Consider the following 14,363-nt stretch of genomic DNA (forward strand, 5'->3'; position numbering starts at 1 on the left):
TACTTGTGAACAGGAATTCAACATGTGCGCTCAAATGTGAGGCCGTTGTTCTTGCATGACCCCTTCGATTTCCACTGATCGTGCCGGGATGGCCAGACCGGGAATTTGCTCTACTACAGAAAATGGTTACCCCTACACGGATAATGATGCGAAGACCCCTCCAGCCTCCCAGTCCTGTCAGACCCACCCCCCGTCATTCTCGCTTTACGTAACGCGAAAAGTCCGCCTCGTTTGACACCAGGCGATCTACAGTCCACTCGGAAGTTTGTTTTTGTCTGTCTGTTCCAACGCAGAGATGTGCTAGACACGGCAAAGGAAAACGAGCGTTTTTCTCTCAGTGGTGGGAATGGTGCACTCGGTATGGTCCATGTCTAGACCCTATCCAAAGTTCGAAGAACGCCGCCGCACATAAAGTCGGACAAGTGCGATGCTATCTTTGGTCCAAAGGAACGCGGCCAAAAAACCGAAAACGTACTGTACTGTACTCCCAATTCCCTTCCATTGCCAAAACAAGCTTGACTCAAAAAAAAACAGTTGAATCACTTTTTGCTGGCGTAAACCTAGAAAGAGTAAATCATCCCAAGGGGATTACAACATCTCATCTCCCACCGCCAATCGGTTTTGGGAAGACACCTTTTGAGTTCCGCCGTCGCCAGTGAAGGGTTCTAGATGTCGCTTCCTCGGCCTAGACGGCTGCTGCAGAGAGAAGCGGGGGATGGAGCGGGTGAGTGGCCTCGCGGGCGGGGTGGATGGGGCTTTGGAGGGATGGGGATGCGGGGGCCTTAAGCTGGGTATACATACGTCCCTGCGAAAGTGGCGTCCGCGTGTGTGTGGGGGTTTTCTTTCCGAAAGCACACACTTGCCATACCAACAACAGAAAATAAGACCCCGATTCCTCCTCCACTCCCGTTGTTTGCAACCCCCGTATTTTTTTTACATGTTGTGTTGATATACCGTTCCCGCATCATCGTTGCCCAGCAGACACCGCCCATCCACCCGCGAGCTACCCCACCACCGCCGCCATGTCCTCCCGCCTGTACTACACCACGACGGCCGCCCCGCAATCCTCCGCTTTGCCGTATCCACCCTTCTACCCCGCCGCGTCGCCAGGGAGCGGGGGCAGTCCGCCGGCGGCCGCCGCGGGGGGGTACGGCAGCTACGTGTACGTCGCGACGCAGGGCACGGGTGCCAACGGGCCGCTTGTGTTTGGACAGGGGGGGTACCAGCCGGTGCAGCCGCAGATCCACCCGCGCGCGATGCGCACGCAGCAGCAGCACACGCAGACGTATGCCGCGGCGCTGTTCACTCCGGGGTTGGGGAGAGCCGAGGCGGAGGCGGGGAACGCGAACGCGAGCATGAACACGGTTGGAGCGACGGGCAGCCCGGCCCGCGCGACGTGGGGCCGGACGCCGCCGCAGCAACGTGAACAACAGCAGCAGCTGCTGCAGGTGGAGACGGAACCGATCCGCCCGCAGTTCAGGAGCAAGATCGTGTGCGAGCTCACCTGTCGGCATTGCGAGGCTGTCGTCTGTCGACGTGGGATGAAGGCGATCTTGCTGGCGGATATGAATGTGCGTTGAAATCATCCCCCCCTCCCTTTTTTGCGGGCCCCCCCAGTGTTGTTTCTGCAAGTGCTTTTGTTGTTTGGTTTGGATCTGACACCCCCATTTCCCCGGAAACCCACAGATCGAGCTGTTTTCCACAGACGTCCCTCCGCACGGTAATGCCCCCAGTCAGTCACCGTTCCCAGCGTATGCATCTGTTTTCATCACCCGCTTTTCTCCATCCCCCCCCCCCCCGCAGGCGTCCAACTCGTCAACAACGACTACCAAACGCGCAACTGCTACTGCCGGATCCGCGACGTCGCCTGTTTGGGATGGTGCGTAAACCACATCCCCTCCTCCCCCCCATCTATTCTGACTCGCCCGATTATTTTTTTTGGTTGGCAGCGGAAACGTGATCGGATACCACGTAACGCAACGTAAGTGAGGAATGTTCCCTCTGCGTTTCCGGATTCCCCCGCTCATGTTTTTGTTTCCCTTTTTTTTTTTTGGGGAACGACTGACCCACAAACAGCATGCGAACCCTGCATGGAAGCCTGCAACAACGGCCATTTCTGGATGTTTCACATCTCGTGAGTTACACCCCAGGGACTCATCCCCCATCCTATTTGGAGCGTTCTCGCCCCCGTTTCAATTCGCATGCCGCTGAAGAACATCTCCACCCGTTTTTAGTGAGGTCTCGTACGCGGATCGGTTGGATACCGGCGGTAAGACCCATGCCCCTCTTGTCCGCCCCTTAAATGTCTAATGAGATGTTTTTTAAGGCACCCGCGCCCTCCTATGGGCCCAGCTGCCCAAAGCGGACACCGACTTGGGCCGCGCGGACGATTACGAGGCCATGTGTCGCTGAACCTGTCGGCGGTTCACAATACAACAGCCCCCCCCCCCCCCCCCCCCCCCCCCCCCAGTTGGTTGGGGCCTGATAGTCGTAGGCTGGTTAGTGGTAGGCTGTAGAAGGTAGAACCCCCCCCAACCAAACACCCCCTCCCAACATCCGTGCGTCCCCCTCGAAAAAAGAAAACAAACGTTGTGGATAACAATCGCTTTTTTTGTTGTGCGTTATGGGGCGCTTTTCGCAGACTAGAAAGTGCATGTCTTCGCTTTTGTTGTTCGTGCTGATTGCTTATCAAAAGATCCGATGCGATGTGACGGGGCATGCCAGATTATTTGTACAGGGGCGTGAATCAGGTATATATATACAGTAACTAACGGTCTCGAAACACATAATAGGTAAGCATGACTACTGTATGTACATACGCCGCCGGCCATCTACACCCGCTCCACCACGTCCCTCCAAAACTCCCACGCCCACCCGCGCAACGCCCTCCCGGCGACCCTCACCTCATTACAATGCACCATCGGCAAGTCCCTCCAGCTCACGTACCCCAACGGGCCCTGGTACGCGTGGACTTTCACTTTGACACGGCGTCTGTTGTCCAGGTGCGTGTACACCCAGGTGATGGCGTCGTCGAGGAGGGTCGGGGCGGCGAACATGTTGTGGTCGAGGAGGGAGGTTGATTTGTGGATGGTTTGCGTGTCGAAATAGGTGCAGGTGGGGCAGGTGTGTGGGATGCGGAGGCCGGTGGGTGGGGCCAGGGTAGCGGCGGGGAAGAGGGGCGCGGCGGAGGGAGGCGTGGAGGAGAATTCGTCGGGGATGCCGGGGGTGGTGGGCAGGTGGGTTGGGGCGAGTTCGCCAGAGTTGAGTTTTGTTTGGATGTCGGTTAGGTAGCAGGGGAGGGTTGTGCGGTGTTCGAAGAATTGGCTGTTGGTGGGAGGGGAGGGGAGTGGGTGAGATATAAGAGTGTGAAGGGGGGGGGGGGGGGGAATGTGAGGGTGGTGGTACGTACATCTTGAGCATCCCACCCCTGGACATCTTTGCGCTTATCCCGCCCAGGAAATCAAAATCGGTGTCGAACGCTCTATGTTCAAAGAACAAGTCCTCGCCCTCCCGTCTCTGGCCCTCGTCCCCCCGAGTTCCAGGCAACCCGCTCCACGTCCCAAACACCAGATGATCAAACTGCGTCAATTTGGTCGTGACGCTGAGTGTGTTTTCGATGATTTCATCCGACATGTCGGGGTTGTAGTAGGTCGCCCATGCTTCTGGGGCGGAGAGGATGGTCCGCAGCGTGCGGCAGGTGTGCATTAGGTTGATGGCTGTGAAGAAGCCGGATTTCATTGCGATTGCGCAGATTAGCTCGGTGGGGAGTTTTGTTATCAAAGATGATGATGATGATGGAGTGCGTGATACCAATGGACTTTCCACCACCACCTCCGCCTCCGACTCGCCGAAGGGTAAGTTAAGGCTACGCTCGGGCTCGGGCTCGGCCGCGGGTGCGACTGCGACTGCGACCTCTTTGCGGTTCATTGATGCCCTTCTCGAGTCTGCCTGTGGGTGGTGGATCGTTGGCAAGTCATTCCAGTCGATAGCCCTCCTACAGTTCCCTGCGGAGCTGATATCCCTGTCCCATTTGCGGATGGCTTTGTCTCTCTCAGCTTCTGCGGCTGAAGTATCGAGAGTTAGTTTTGGGAATCGAGAGAGGGAGGCGGTTCCGTTGCGGAAAGCGGTTGAAGCGGCGGCGAGGGTGCGAGCGATTGGGTTGCGAAGCGGTTGTTGCTGTTGTGTTGCTGGGTGAGCCATTGAGGTGAGAGTGGTGAGAATAGATATGCTGTGGGGGGATACTCCAAGAGGGAGTGGGTACTGCTGCTGAGAAGGTATAAGTCCTTTCCAGTTCTCCCTTTTCCTAAGGTTGGTTGCCTTTAGATCCGAAGGAAGGCCATCCTGACACAGGAGGAGGGCGGGCGGCCGGAGGGGTTTCACGACCGCATGTACTACTCTGCTGTACGTAAGCTCACCAGAATGAGTTGGAGAGACGGAAAGAGAAGGGGAGCGAGACGACATGAGAACACGCTGGCTGACTGTGGGAGGGGAATGGATGGACTGCGCCACCCGGCCGCCGCCTCTCTCTCTCTCTCTCTCACCTCACTTGGGGGATTCATCAATGGAACGAACGGGCAACAACCAGGCAACAACAACGACGTCCCCCTTATCACTGTAACAACCCCCCACCCACAACGCCGCCACAACAAGCGTCCTCCTCCAAAACGAACCACCCACCCACCCACCTCCTCCCGCTGCTCACAGCTCGCCGCTCGAAAAACAACGGTAACAAGGGGGACCCCCCACGTCACTCCTCAAGGCTCAAGCGGCCTGCTGAACGAAGGAGTGAATAGCTTAGCTACTGGACCGCACTCGACACCCCCCATTGTCCAACGTCCCCACCCTCAGCATGGCCCGCCCACTGCTCCAGTTCTCCCTGCTGCCTCACAGGCACGGGTGCAAGGACAAAATCCTATTCCGCTTGATCGCCTGCAGCGCAACACAGGTGGAATTCAAGTGCAAAGACCCGGCCTACAAGCGACTTATGGCCCCGATCCGCACCATCGCCACACCGACTTCCCAGAGGGTCGCCTGTCTCAGGTCACGTCTATTTAGCACAGCTACTTTATCCGACCACCACCGCCGCCCGACGCCTCTGGCAGATTGTCCCCATGTTCCCACCCCTCCCGCTGCTCTCGGTTTGCGAACGGCGACGGCTTCCTTACACCTCAAGTTGACTGCGAAACATACCTGTCCGTTTTCTACTACTACTACTACTACTACCACTACTACTGTCAATGTGGGTACTCAACTCAATAACCGAAAATCGACAACACAAGTTGGTGTGGTGCAAAAGAGACGCTTTCATGCCGCTAGGAAGGCTGCCGCGCCGTTTCTCGCCGGACCGGGATTGGCTTGGTTCTTTCATAGTACTAGGGGTGTTCTCACCGTATTGCCCATTTTGTGGAGGTGGAATTGGTTTAAATCACACCCAAGAACAATGTGGACTCTAGCCTCGATTCCTCTAGTCATCGCCGCCGCTCTGATTGGATCCGCTTATGAGCAGCACCCTTTCACTGAACGATCGCGCCTCATGTTTATCGACGAGCCCACAGAGCTCGAGCTCGCCGCCGCCCACAGCGACTCTATGGTCACTAAAAACCGACACCTGCTCTTACCCACTAACCACCCGGACTACATCCTCGTCCACGAAATCGTCTCCGACCTCGCCGCCGTAGCTGGTCCGGGCCGCAACTGGGAATTACACGTCCTGCAAAGCGACGATGTCGTGAACGCCTTTGTCGTGCCGACCGGACAGATCTTTGTGTACACGGGGCTGCTGAGGGCCGCGGAAGATAAGGATGCGGTCGCAGCTGTGATTGCGCATGAGTTTGCCCATGTTTTGAGTCGACATGGAGCTGAGAAATTAGGGTGCGTTTGTTTCTCTCTCATTTCCCCCTTTCTTGATTCCATTGCCATGCTCATCGACATGCCCACATCCAATTCCCTCAGAATCCAACACCTCGCCCATTTGGCCTGGGACTTTTTCCATTCACTCTTATATACCCTGACTCTCAACCTACCGATCTTTAGCGACATCGCCGGACGGGGCCTGGATGCCACAAAGGAGGTGTTGACGTCGCTCCCCTATTCCCGCATGTGCGAAAAGGAAGCCGACGTCATTGGATTGTATCTCATGAGTGTTGCTGGTAAATTCCCTCCCCATATCACTTATACTATCATCCACCGCCAAAACCCGACATGCTCACTTCCCCTCCCCCCCTGCACAGGCTACAACCCCCGCGCCGCCATCGACTTCTGGGCCCACCTCTCCCGCATCGACACCTCCACCTCCCCCACCACCACAACGCCTACAACCCCACCCCCCACCAATAAATCCCACCTCCTCTTCAAATCCCCCAAATCCTACGAATTCCTCTCCGACCACCCCTCCCACTCCACCCGCGCCTCGGACCTCAAACAGCACCTCCCCGCCGCCCTGAAGATCTACCACGCGCGCAGCGTCCTCGCGGAGCGGGTGACTCATCTCCGCGGCCGGCGCCTGAGACGGCGAGACAGCGCCGTGGGGCTCGCGTTCGGAAAGGACGACACCGGGGACGGTGAGACGAAGGTGGTGACGATGGAGGAGCTGAACAGGGACCTGTTTGACGTGCTGAAGGAGCATCTGAGCGAGGCGGTCGAGAGTGGAGGTGATGCCGCGTGGGTGAGGGACGAAGCCGTCGCGATGGCCGACAAGGTCGTCAAGGCCAGGGTCGTTGCTCTGTAGGGAGGGGACAGTAAATCGCCATCATGACACCCCCGCCGAGACTGGTTGGGGGGCCCGTTTTTTTTTGGGCGGGGGGTTGAGAAAACCGAGACCCCCCATCCATCCCACACGCTTCCTTTTCTTTGTCGTTTGTTTCCGTGTTTCGTTCAAACGACTTTTGTTAAGCCTCGTTTCGTTTGTGGAGACATCTCCGCCCCCCACCCCTCAGTATATTCCTGGTTTTTCTTTTTTGCCCGCCTCGTGTACTATCCTTCCATGCATAACCTCTCTTGTCTGAGCAAAAAGAAATATACGAGCCTCGTTCATCGCGCGGACCGAAGAAGGAGAGAGAGAGAATCAATCCAAGAGGGGAGCTAGTGAGACCTAGTGATATGATAATGAATGATGGGTGCTAAATACATGAGGGGTGGGGGGGGATTCGATTCCTCGGGACGCAACCTACAGGGGGTTTGGAGAGGCTGGGGTGTACAGTACAGTACATACATAGAGCGGAGTCCCTCTTTTCGTGGCCGACCCAAGTGGGGCGGGGGGGAGGGGTGGGACAGTCGTTCCGCATTCCCCGTTCCGGCTGCCATCACTTCACCGGACGGAAAAGTCCGCACGTTGGAAAACGCATCCCAACCCCCCCAACCCCCCAACCAACCCCCCGGGGAAACCGCCCCACGCGCGCGGAACGGCGATGATTTCCTTACTCGTCATCATCCTCCAGCCCCTCCATCTCCTCCTCAAACAGGTTCTCATCGACCCCGACGGCGGCGTCCGCGTCCGCGCTCGGGCTCGCAGCGGCCGCGTTCTCCTCCTCATGATCGCTCTCCCCGCGGATATACTCGTCCATGGCATCCTCGTCCTCGTCGCCGACGGCCCAGTCGGGGTTGAAGTCGAACAGCTCTTTTCCGGAGAAGGCCATCCCGGTCTTCATGCCGGCCTTGTACTTGTCGTACGCCTCCTTTTTGCGCTTGGACTCGGATTCTTGTTCCGCGGCTTCGCGTTGTTTGCGGTCTGCTTTCCACGCCGCGAAGGAGGTGGCTGTTACGGGCGTGGTGTTGGAGCCGAGTTTATGGCGCTGAAGGGGGCGGTGCGAGAGGAGTGTGAGCGACCCGGACTGACACTCGAGGGGGCCATGATGTCTATATGACATACCTCTGTTTCTAAGAAATCCTCGATACTGATCTGGTTCTCCTTCTCCATCTCCTCCCTGGCCAACCGCTCCTCGGTGGTCTCCTTCTTCTTCAGCACGAAACCGGGCGGCAGCGCATGCCTGTACTTGCAATCCTTCCCGCCATTCGGACATTCCCAGAACCAGCCGTACTTCCGCGAGTCGATCGCTTCCAGGAAGTACTTGCACACAATGTCCGTCGGCTTGTTCCGGTTGTCGATCGCGCCCTTTTTGTTGACCGCGTCTTCGAGCTTGGCTTGGTCCCATGTTTCCATGGTTTGGTCTTTTTCTGGGGGGTCGCAGGTGTTAGGCGCTGGGGGGGACTCGCAGGTTCGACCCCTTCCTCTCTCTCTCTCCCACTACCGTACCTTCGTCTCGAGCATCGGTGTACAGATCAGCTTTCGTCGCCTTCCGCTCAATGTTCATGTCGTGCGAGAACTTGCACTTTGACCCCTTCTGACAAGTCCCATTCTTGAAGAACGCACACAGAATCGTTTTCGGGTCGACGCCTGGCAAGAAGGGACACTCTCACGTTAGGTTTTCCCTCCCCACGACACCATTCAGGGCCACTCGTCCAAAGGGTACTTACCAAAAGGCACCTTCTGCTGAACCTGCACGACCTTGAACAGCTCCGCCAACTCTGCCTTCTTGGCCGCTTCCGCCGCTTTCTTGTTTGCTATTTGGGCCTTTCGGTCCTCTTCCTCTTTCTGTAGAACCCCATTCGTAAGTCATGCAGTCGCCCTTAACTACTTGCCCTCACGCAAAAACAATACCTTCAGCTTGGGATTCCCGATGGTAGCCGCCTGCTCTTTGACCTGCTGGACATATTTCCCAACTTTTGTCGATTTGTTCTTGTTCTTTAGACCGAACGTCTACATTTGTAAAGCAAGTTGGGGCATTAGATCCTCACAACGGATGTCATGACGAAAAATCAGCCGTCTTTTCGCCCCTACCTTGTCGTCGGCAGACTTTGTCTTTGCCTTGACTTCATTCTTGGTGGGTTTCCCCTTGGGAGGCATGGTTGTGAAGTGGTCGTTGCCAACGTAGCCTCAGATATATGGAAATGCGACGACGCTCCTTTTTTTTCCTGCCGACACCACTCTGGAACTGACGGCGGGGGGGACGGTCTCCGGGCGGAAGGCGTGGCAATTTGGCAAAGCGTTGAGGTTCGCAGTGCGGAGGCTAAACGCTGTCAAGGAGTGAAGATCACCCTTAAGGTAACGAGTTTTCTCCTCCACCGCGAAGCGTTGCGAAAGCGGCCTTTCACCCACCTTTCACCCGAGTTGCCGCGTCGCCCTTCAACTGTCACTCTCAAAAGAGTATATAAGGAGGCGGCCTGCAGACACCCCCCCGGAAGGACTCACAACCCCGCCTCTCGCACTACACACAGAGGGATAGGTTCTCTCCGGCCGCCAGGTTCGACTCTCTCCGAACAATGAGCACCGTCACCCTTAAAGCGCGCTCCGGCCGCGTCCTCAAAGAAGATCTCGACCTCAACGTTAACGTCCAGGACGCTACCGTCGACGACCTGCGGAAGGCGGTTCATAAGGCTTGTGCGTGCGAAAAGATAGGGATGCCGATGTTCCTTTTTGTTAATATCCATTTCCTCTCCTTGTTAGTCCCGAAATGGTACCCTACGCGGCAAAGGCTGACGATTGGTGCGTTGACACAAATTATTGGATGCGGGAAGGGATAGCAGCGGGCGGATGAAGAGATGAGAGAGGGCCGACTGACACGAGTTGGGATGATTCTCTCAGACAACAAGCCGTTGGAAGCCGGAAAGAAATTGTCGGAATATGATGTCAAGCCTGGAGGTGTGTTCCCCGCTATGAATTCGCTGCCGAAATCGTAAACGTTAGTCTGACCCGGACCCACTTTCGCAGCTACCATTGTCTTCAAAGATTTGGGCAAGTCAATCCTATTTGTTTGTAGGTCAGTGAGGGAATCATCGCAGCTGACGATAATCTGTCGGGACGAGTACAGGCCCTCAAGTCGGCTGGACGACTGTCTTCCTCATCGAATACTTCGGCCCCATCTTCATCCACCCCCTGTTCTACTTCTTCCCCTCCGTGTTCTACCCGCATACGCCCGCGGCGCCGCACACGCGCATCCAAACGTTCGTACCCCAACCTTCACTTTATCCCGTTGTCCTCCCAAAACCCACATGCCTAACACCCTTCTCTCACCCACAGCATAACCCTCATCCTATGCGTCCTCCACTTCCTCAAACGCGAATACGAAACCCTCTTCGTCCACCGCTTCTCCAACGACACCATGCCCATCCGTAACCTGCCCAAAAACTCGTTCCACTACTGGGTCCTTGGCGGGCTTGCACTCGCGTACCCCATCTATCGCCCGGGGTACGAGGGCGGGTATTTGTTTGGCGTGAATAGTGATTGGGCTGTTGCGGCGGTTGTGGGGATCTGGGTGGTGAGTACTTGGGACTGTCTGAGATTTTGTTTCCCGTGAGGGTGTACTGATGATAGAATTGGGTGTTTTGTAGTGGGCGGAAGTCTCCAACTACATCACCCACGTCACCTTGCGAAACCTCCGACCACCCGGTTCCAAGATCCGCCAGGTAATTACTTCAATCTTCATCACCAGCCCCTCCCTCCCACCACCCTCCCGTTCACACCCCTCCCCCCTCTCTTACCGGACCAGATTCCCTTCGGCTACGGCTTCACCCAAGTGTCCTGTCCCAACTACTTCTTCGAAGTCGCCGGCTGGACCGCCATCGCCGTGCTCACGGGCGCTGTGTCGGCTTACTTTTTCGCTATCATCGGGGCTGCTCAGATGTAAGTTTGGGGCCGAGTCATCACATGATTGTTTGCCCCATTTTTATTGAGGGGATGGGAATTTTTTTTAGGTACCAATGGGCGGTCAAGAAACATATCCGCTACCGTAAAGATTTCGGACCCAGTTATCCCAAGGGACGGAAGGCGATGTTTCCTTTCATCGCCTAGAACGCTCAGGGATCCTGACGCCCAACAATCGGCCCCTCGCATTTTACACGTAAACAAAGCATCCCTCCATCCCGGTGCCCTTCTTCTTCAAGTATCTTACACAATAGGCTAGATTGGTAGTGTAGGAAGGGAACGTGATATACTATCGGCGTTTATTCATTTCGCATCATCGGCGTACAGTACGTTCTGTTTTCGTGTTTTTCCTCCGTCATTTCGCTCGCCGCGCCCCATCGTCATTCACTGGATCAATATGAGCTGTTGCCAAAAATTGAGTGCAGTTCTGTGGGTTGCTGGTACACGACAGAAGGAGAGGTGAACTCGGACATGAGAAGCACCGATGACAGCCGTAATTCATTCCACGAGCTTAAGGTTCGGAAAAAACCGCAAAGCATTCTCGGTCGTTATCCGTTCCACATCCTCAAACCGCATGCCTTTGATCTGAGCCTAGGAAAAAACATCCCAGAACATTCAGATCAGGCATCGTACACCGCGGATGGATGAACTTGGGGTCGATGTAGAGAAACAGGGGAGGGGGCGGACGGACGGTACATACCACAGCCTCACAAGCGACGCGAATCTCACTCGGCTGGTTCATCTCTCCCTGGACAGCAGCCAACGCCGGTGAATCGGATTCCAGGACCAAGCTTTCGATCGGGACGGCCTGTTCACAGATTCAAACGGCCATCCCCTCAGTGGCCCCATCACCTTCAGCACCTGAACGGGTATCTCACAACTCGTCGCTCACCTTAACCAGCTTACTCAACCCCTCACTCCTCACCACACTCGGCGCGACACTCACCAAATTGCCCGCGCGCACAGCCCGCATCGCATACCCCGCCTTCCCATCAAACGCATGGAACAGCGCCCTCGCCCCCGATGCAACCACCATATCAACCGCGTAATGCCCCGCCTGTCTCGAATGCACGTTCAGCGGGATGTTCAAGTCGACGGATGCAGTTATATGCGCTGCAAAGACGCGTTGTTGGATTAGTTTGAGGTCGGAGGGTGGGATGTGGGGTGTGAGGGCCAAGACATGCGGGGAGAAATCGAGGCCGCATTCTCCGATTGACGTCAACTCAGAAGAGTGGGATTGGATGAGGCTGAGGATGGGGGGTAGGTCGGCGAGGGTGATGGAGTGAGCGGGAGTGGAGGCGGTGGCGGGTTGAACGGGGTGCAGGCCGAGAGAGGGGTGTAGGAGGGGGTGGAGGTGGGAGAGGGAGAGGACTGTGTGGGCGGTGGGGAGGGATTCGGGGACGTTGATTATTGCGGATATGGAGAATGACTTTGCGTTGGCGAGGATGGTGGGGATGTCTGTGAACTCTGGGGGGTAGATGTGGGCGTGGCAATCGACCAGCATTTTGTCCGTCTGGTAGAAGCAAGCAATGGGGTTTTCTGACCTCACAAGGCTTCCTCCGCAACTTCCCTTCTTTGCGACTTCGGCAGAAGGCCTGACAGAACTTTGAAGAGTTCGTTCGAGGTTTCCCCCCAGTTTCCCCCGATCGGAATGACTGCTTTCTAAAGCAGTCTCGAGCTCGTTTGCCTGCCCATACACGTGGCGACAAGCACATTCCCGAACGTTTCGCAAGATGTAGAGACCTCACGGGACCGATAGATGACTTAAGTGCACCGTCGATTCTTTAAAAGATCCCCTCATTCCCCCTTCCCTCAGCTATTTTGCAATAACGTCAGTTCCGGGGTTCAAGTTCGGTATTCCCTCCCGAGATTCGGTCCAGCTCAGTGTCCGAGAATAGCGGCCCACTAGACTCGCCCTTTTTCAAGGGAAGGAAGTGGGGCATGCTGCTCTTGGTCAGTGGACAGTTTTGACGGTGGGGTATCAACTGAGGGAAATCGGACGGGGTGTGCAGGAAGGGAGGGCTTTATAGGAAAACAGGTGTGGCGCAGTCGGAGCGTTGGATTAACTGCGCCACTCCTCGAGTTGAGAAACCAAGTTGGTGGGTGCAAGACGGTGGCAAGATGAACGTTCCAGCCAACAGAGGCATGGGTTTCAACCATTGAGCGCTTCGTTCGACGTGGAATGGAAGCACGGTTTTCTGAGCGACATGTGCGTCCGCAAAAGTCTCGACGCTCTTTATGGCAAATCCCACCATGTCCACGGCGCGCGATGTGGGGATGCGGACGCGGACGAGATGAAACTGCACGCGAAGAATCTGGGTGGAATATATCAGCGAGCGGCAGGGAAGCAGCGAAAACGAGAGCGACCAGATCTTTTGGACTCTCTCCGTCACTCCCTCCGAACGCGAGCGCGAAGAAGTAGAGGTCGAGGAACATCTCTTCGAAGAATGCGAATTTGACACCGGCCGGGATTCTAAAAGGAAAGCATCTACGGGAATGTCCGAAACTGATGACGATTTGGATATCGAGATCCAGCGCCACAGGCTCTGAGGGTCATCATGCCGTCTATCACGAAGGGTGCGAAGATGCTACAGACTTGACTCGCCCAAGGACCGAATTGACCACCTTGAGGTCGTCCGGGAGCGACCTCCGGAAGTCTCGTGGGATGCCATGTGGGAAGCCACCACCAACCGCCAACCACCAACCCCCATCTTCGGCCGCATCACCATGATGGACGCACTCCTGGCTTCGGCCTCAACTCTCTTTGAGAGCGGCACCGCTCTCAACTCCTCGGCGCAGTCCCTCTCCGCTACGGGCCTCCATAACGCTACATCTGCTCCGGCGCCTGCGGCCGGTAAGGTCGTCTGGTCGACGCCGACCTTTCAGAAGAAAGTTTGGAAGCGTTGCTGATGATACAGTTGACCAAGCCGAATACCTGGCCGTAGGTGGGGGTTATGGCTGGGGATGCTTGGGAGAACGGGATCGGCCGTAGCACCGACGTCGAATCTTGATCTTCGCCACCGTTGAGAAGGCGAAGGTCGCGAAGTCAAAGCCAGCGAAAGGAACCGGACTGTAGCTGGCACCGGACAGTGTGAGCGCAGATTCATCCAACGGAATGACCTTGATCGACCTCCGGATAGGATCCGCCCAGTTTATATCACTTCCTAGTGACCTTGCCGCACGATACGGCGAAATTGATCGATTTGCGGAAGTGTTTCCTGAGGAGGCGAGAGTCTTTTTGGACACGCTTCTCACGAACTTGGAGGAGCGGGACGCCAAGGAGTGGGAAGAAATTGTTAATGCAATCGACAAACCTCATTCAGCCATCGTTGGAGAGGTCGTCGCTGTGATCAAGCATACCCTTCCTGTTTTGTGATTAGCCAGATTACACACGCATCCATTCATAACTACATCTTACTACCGAATCTCTACCTTACTAGCTGCCGGGCGTTCGAACAGGGTGATAACCCTTTGAAAAGTCGAAGCACGCTGGAGACCGAACACCTGAGCACGTTCTCCACCCCAATTTCCCCACCCCATTTTCCGAGAATGCTGTCACCGCTTCGCGCACGGGACCGTTTGGCGCTCAGGAGAGACGAAGGAGTACAGCGTGAAACGGGAAAAAGGCGATGGCATTGCCGTCGGCCAACACGGTCGACAATCT

The 14,363-nt window shown here is 56.1% G+C and overlaps 6 protein-coding genes across 6 annotated transcripts; 3 read left to right on the forward strand and 3 right to left on the reverse strand.

Moving 5' to 3' along the window:
* Positions 1-1,355: 1,355 nt before the first annotated feature.
* On the forward strand, positions 1,356-2,138 carry EV422DRAFT_496275 (FAM72 protein-domain-containing protein; the record flags this gene model as incomplete). Its single annotated transcript, XM_053067864.1, has 5 exons — positions 1,356-1,571; positions 1,687-1,720; positions 1,804-1,879; positions 1,950-1,981; positions 2,077-2,138. 5 exons carry the CDS (start codon positions 1,356-1,358, stop codon positions 2,136-2,138), a joined length of 420 nt encoding a protein of 139 aa, XP_052925595.1.
* Positions 2,139-2,831: 693 nt separating this feature from the next.
* Positions 2,832-3,927, reverse strand: EV422DRAFT_496184 (uncharacterized protein; the record flags this gene model as incomplete). Its single annotated transcript, XM_053067856.1, has 2 exons — positions 2,832-3,324; positions 3,410-3,927. 2 exons carry the CDS (start codon positions 3,925-3,927, stop codon positions 2,832-2,834), a joined length of 1,011 nt encoding a protein of 336 aa, XP_052925596.1.
* Positions 3,928-5,440: 1,513 nt separating this feature from the next.
* EV422DRAFT_567284 (peptidase family M48-domain-containing protein) lies at positions 5,441-6,727 on the forward strand (the record flags this gene model as incomplete). The annotated part of the gene is made up of 3 exons (XM_053072524.1): positions 5,441-5,871; positions 5,953-6,149; positions 6,231-6,727. The coding sequence occupies 3 exons, from the start codon at positions 5,441-5,443 to the stop codon at positions 6,725-6,727; spliced, it is 1,125 nt and encodes a 374-aa protein (XP_052925597.1).
* Positions 6,728-7,365: 638 nt separating this feature from the next.
* On the reverse strand, positions 7,366-9,148 carry EV422DRAFT_47391 (uncharacterized protein). Its single transcript, XM_053067255.1, has 6 exons — positions 8,837-9,148; positions 8,657-8,755; positions 8,473-8,590; positions 8,252-8,392; positions 7,868-8,172; positions 7,366-7,790 (listed from the first exon to the last, which is right to left on the reverse strand). The coding sequence occupies exons 1-6, from the start codon at positions 8,900-8,902 to the stop codon at positions 7,416-7,418; spliced, it is 1,104 nt and encodes a 367-aa protein (XP_052925598.1). The 5' UTR covers positions 8,903-9,148; the 3' UTR covers positions 7,366-7,415.
* Positions 9,149-9,859: 711 nt separating this feature from the next.
* Positions 9,860-11,029, forward strand: EV422DRAFT_47349 (3-oxo-5-alpha-steroid 4-dehydrogenase-domain-containing protein; the record flags this gene model as incomplete). Its single annotated transcript, XM_053067254.1, has 5 exons — positions 9,860-9,999; positions 10,076-10,313; positions 10,387-10,461; positions 10,545-10,678; positions 10,750-11,029. Coding segments are annotated over 5 exons (684 nt in total), but the record flags the coding sequence as incomplete, so codon positions are not given.
* A 48-nt stretch (positions 11,030-11,077) lies between these two features.
* Positions 11,078-12,677, reverse strand: EV422DRAFT_47414 (cell-death-related nuclease family member-like protein). The gene is made up of 3 exons (XM_053067256.1): positions 11,592-12,677; positions 11,400-11,507; positions 11,078-11,290 (listed from the first exon to the last, which is right to left on the reverse strand). Exons 1-3 carry the CDS (start codon positions 12,201-12,203, stop codon positions 11,198-11,200), a joined length of 813 nt encoding a protein of 270 aa, XP_052925600.1. The 5' UTR covers positions 12,204-12,677; the 3' UTR covers positions 11,078-11,197.
* Between the last annotated feature and the right edge of the window lie 1,686 nt (positions 12,678-14,363).

This window comes from Fimicolochytrium jonesii (assembly GCF_025526975.1).
Source record: "Fimicolochytrium jonesii strain JEL569 chromosome Unknown EV422scaffold_11, whole genome shotgun sequence".
NCBI classification, from domain to species: domain Eukaryota; kingdom Fungi; phylum Chytridiomycota; class Chytridiomycetes; order Spizellomycetales; family Powellomycetaceae; genus Fimicolochytrium; species Fimicolochytrium jonesii.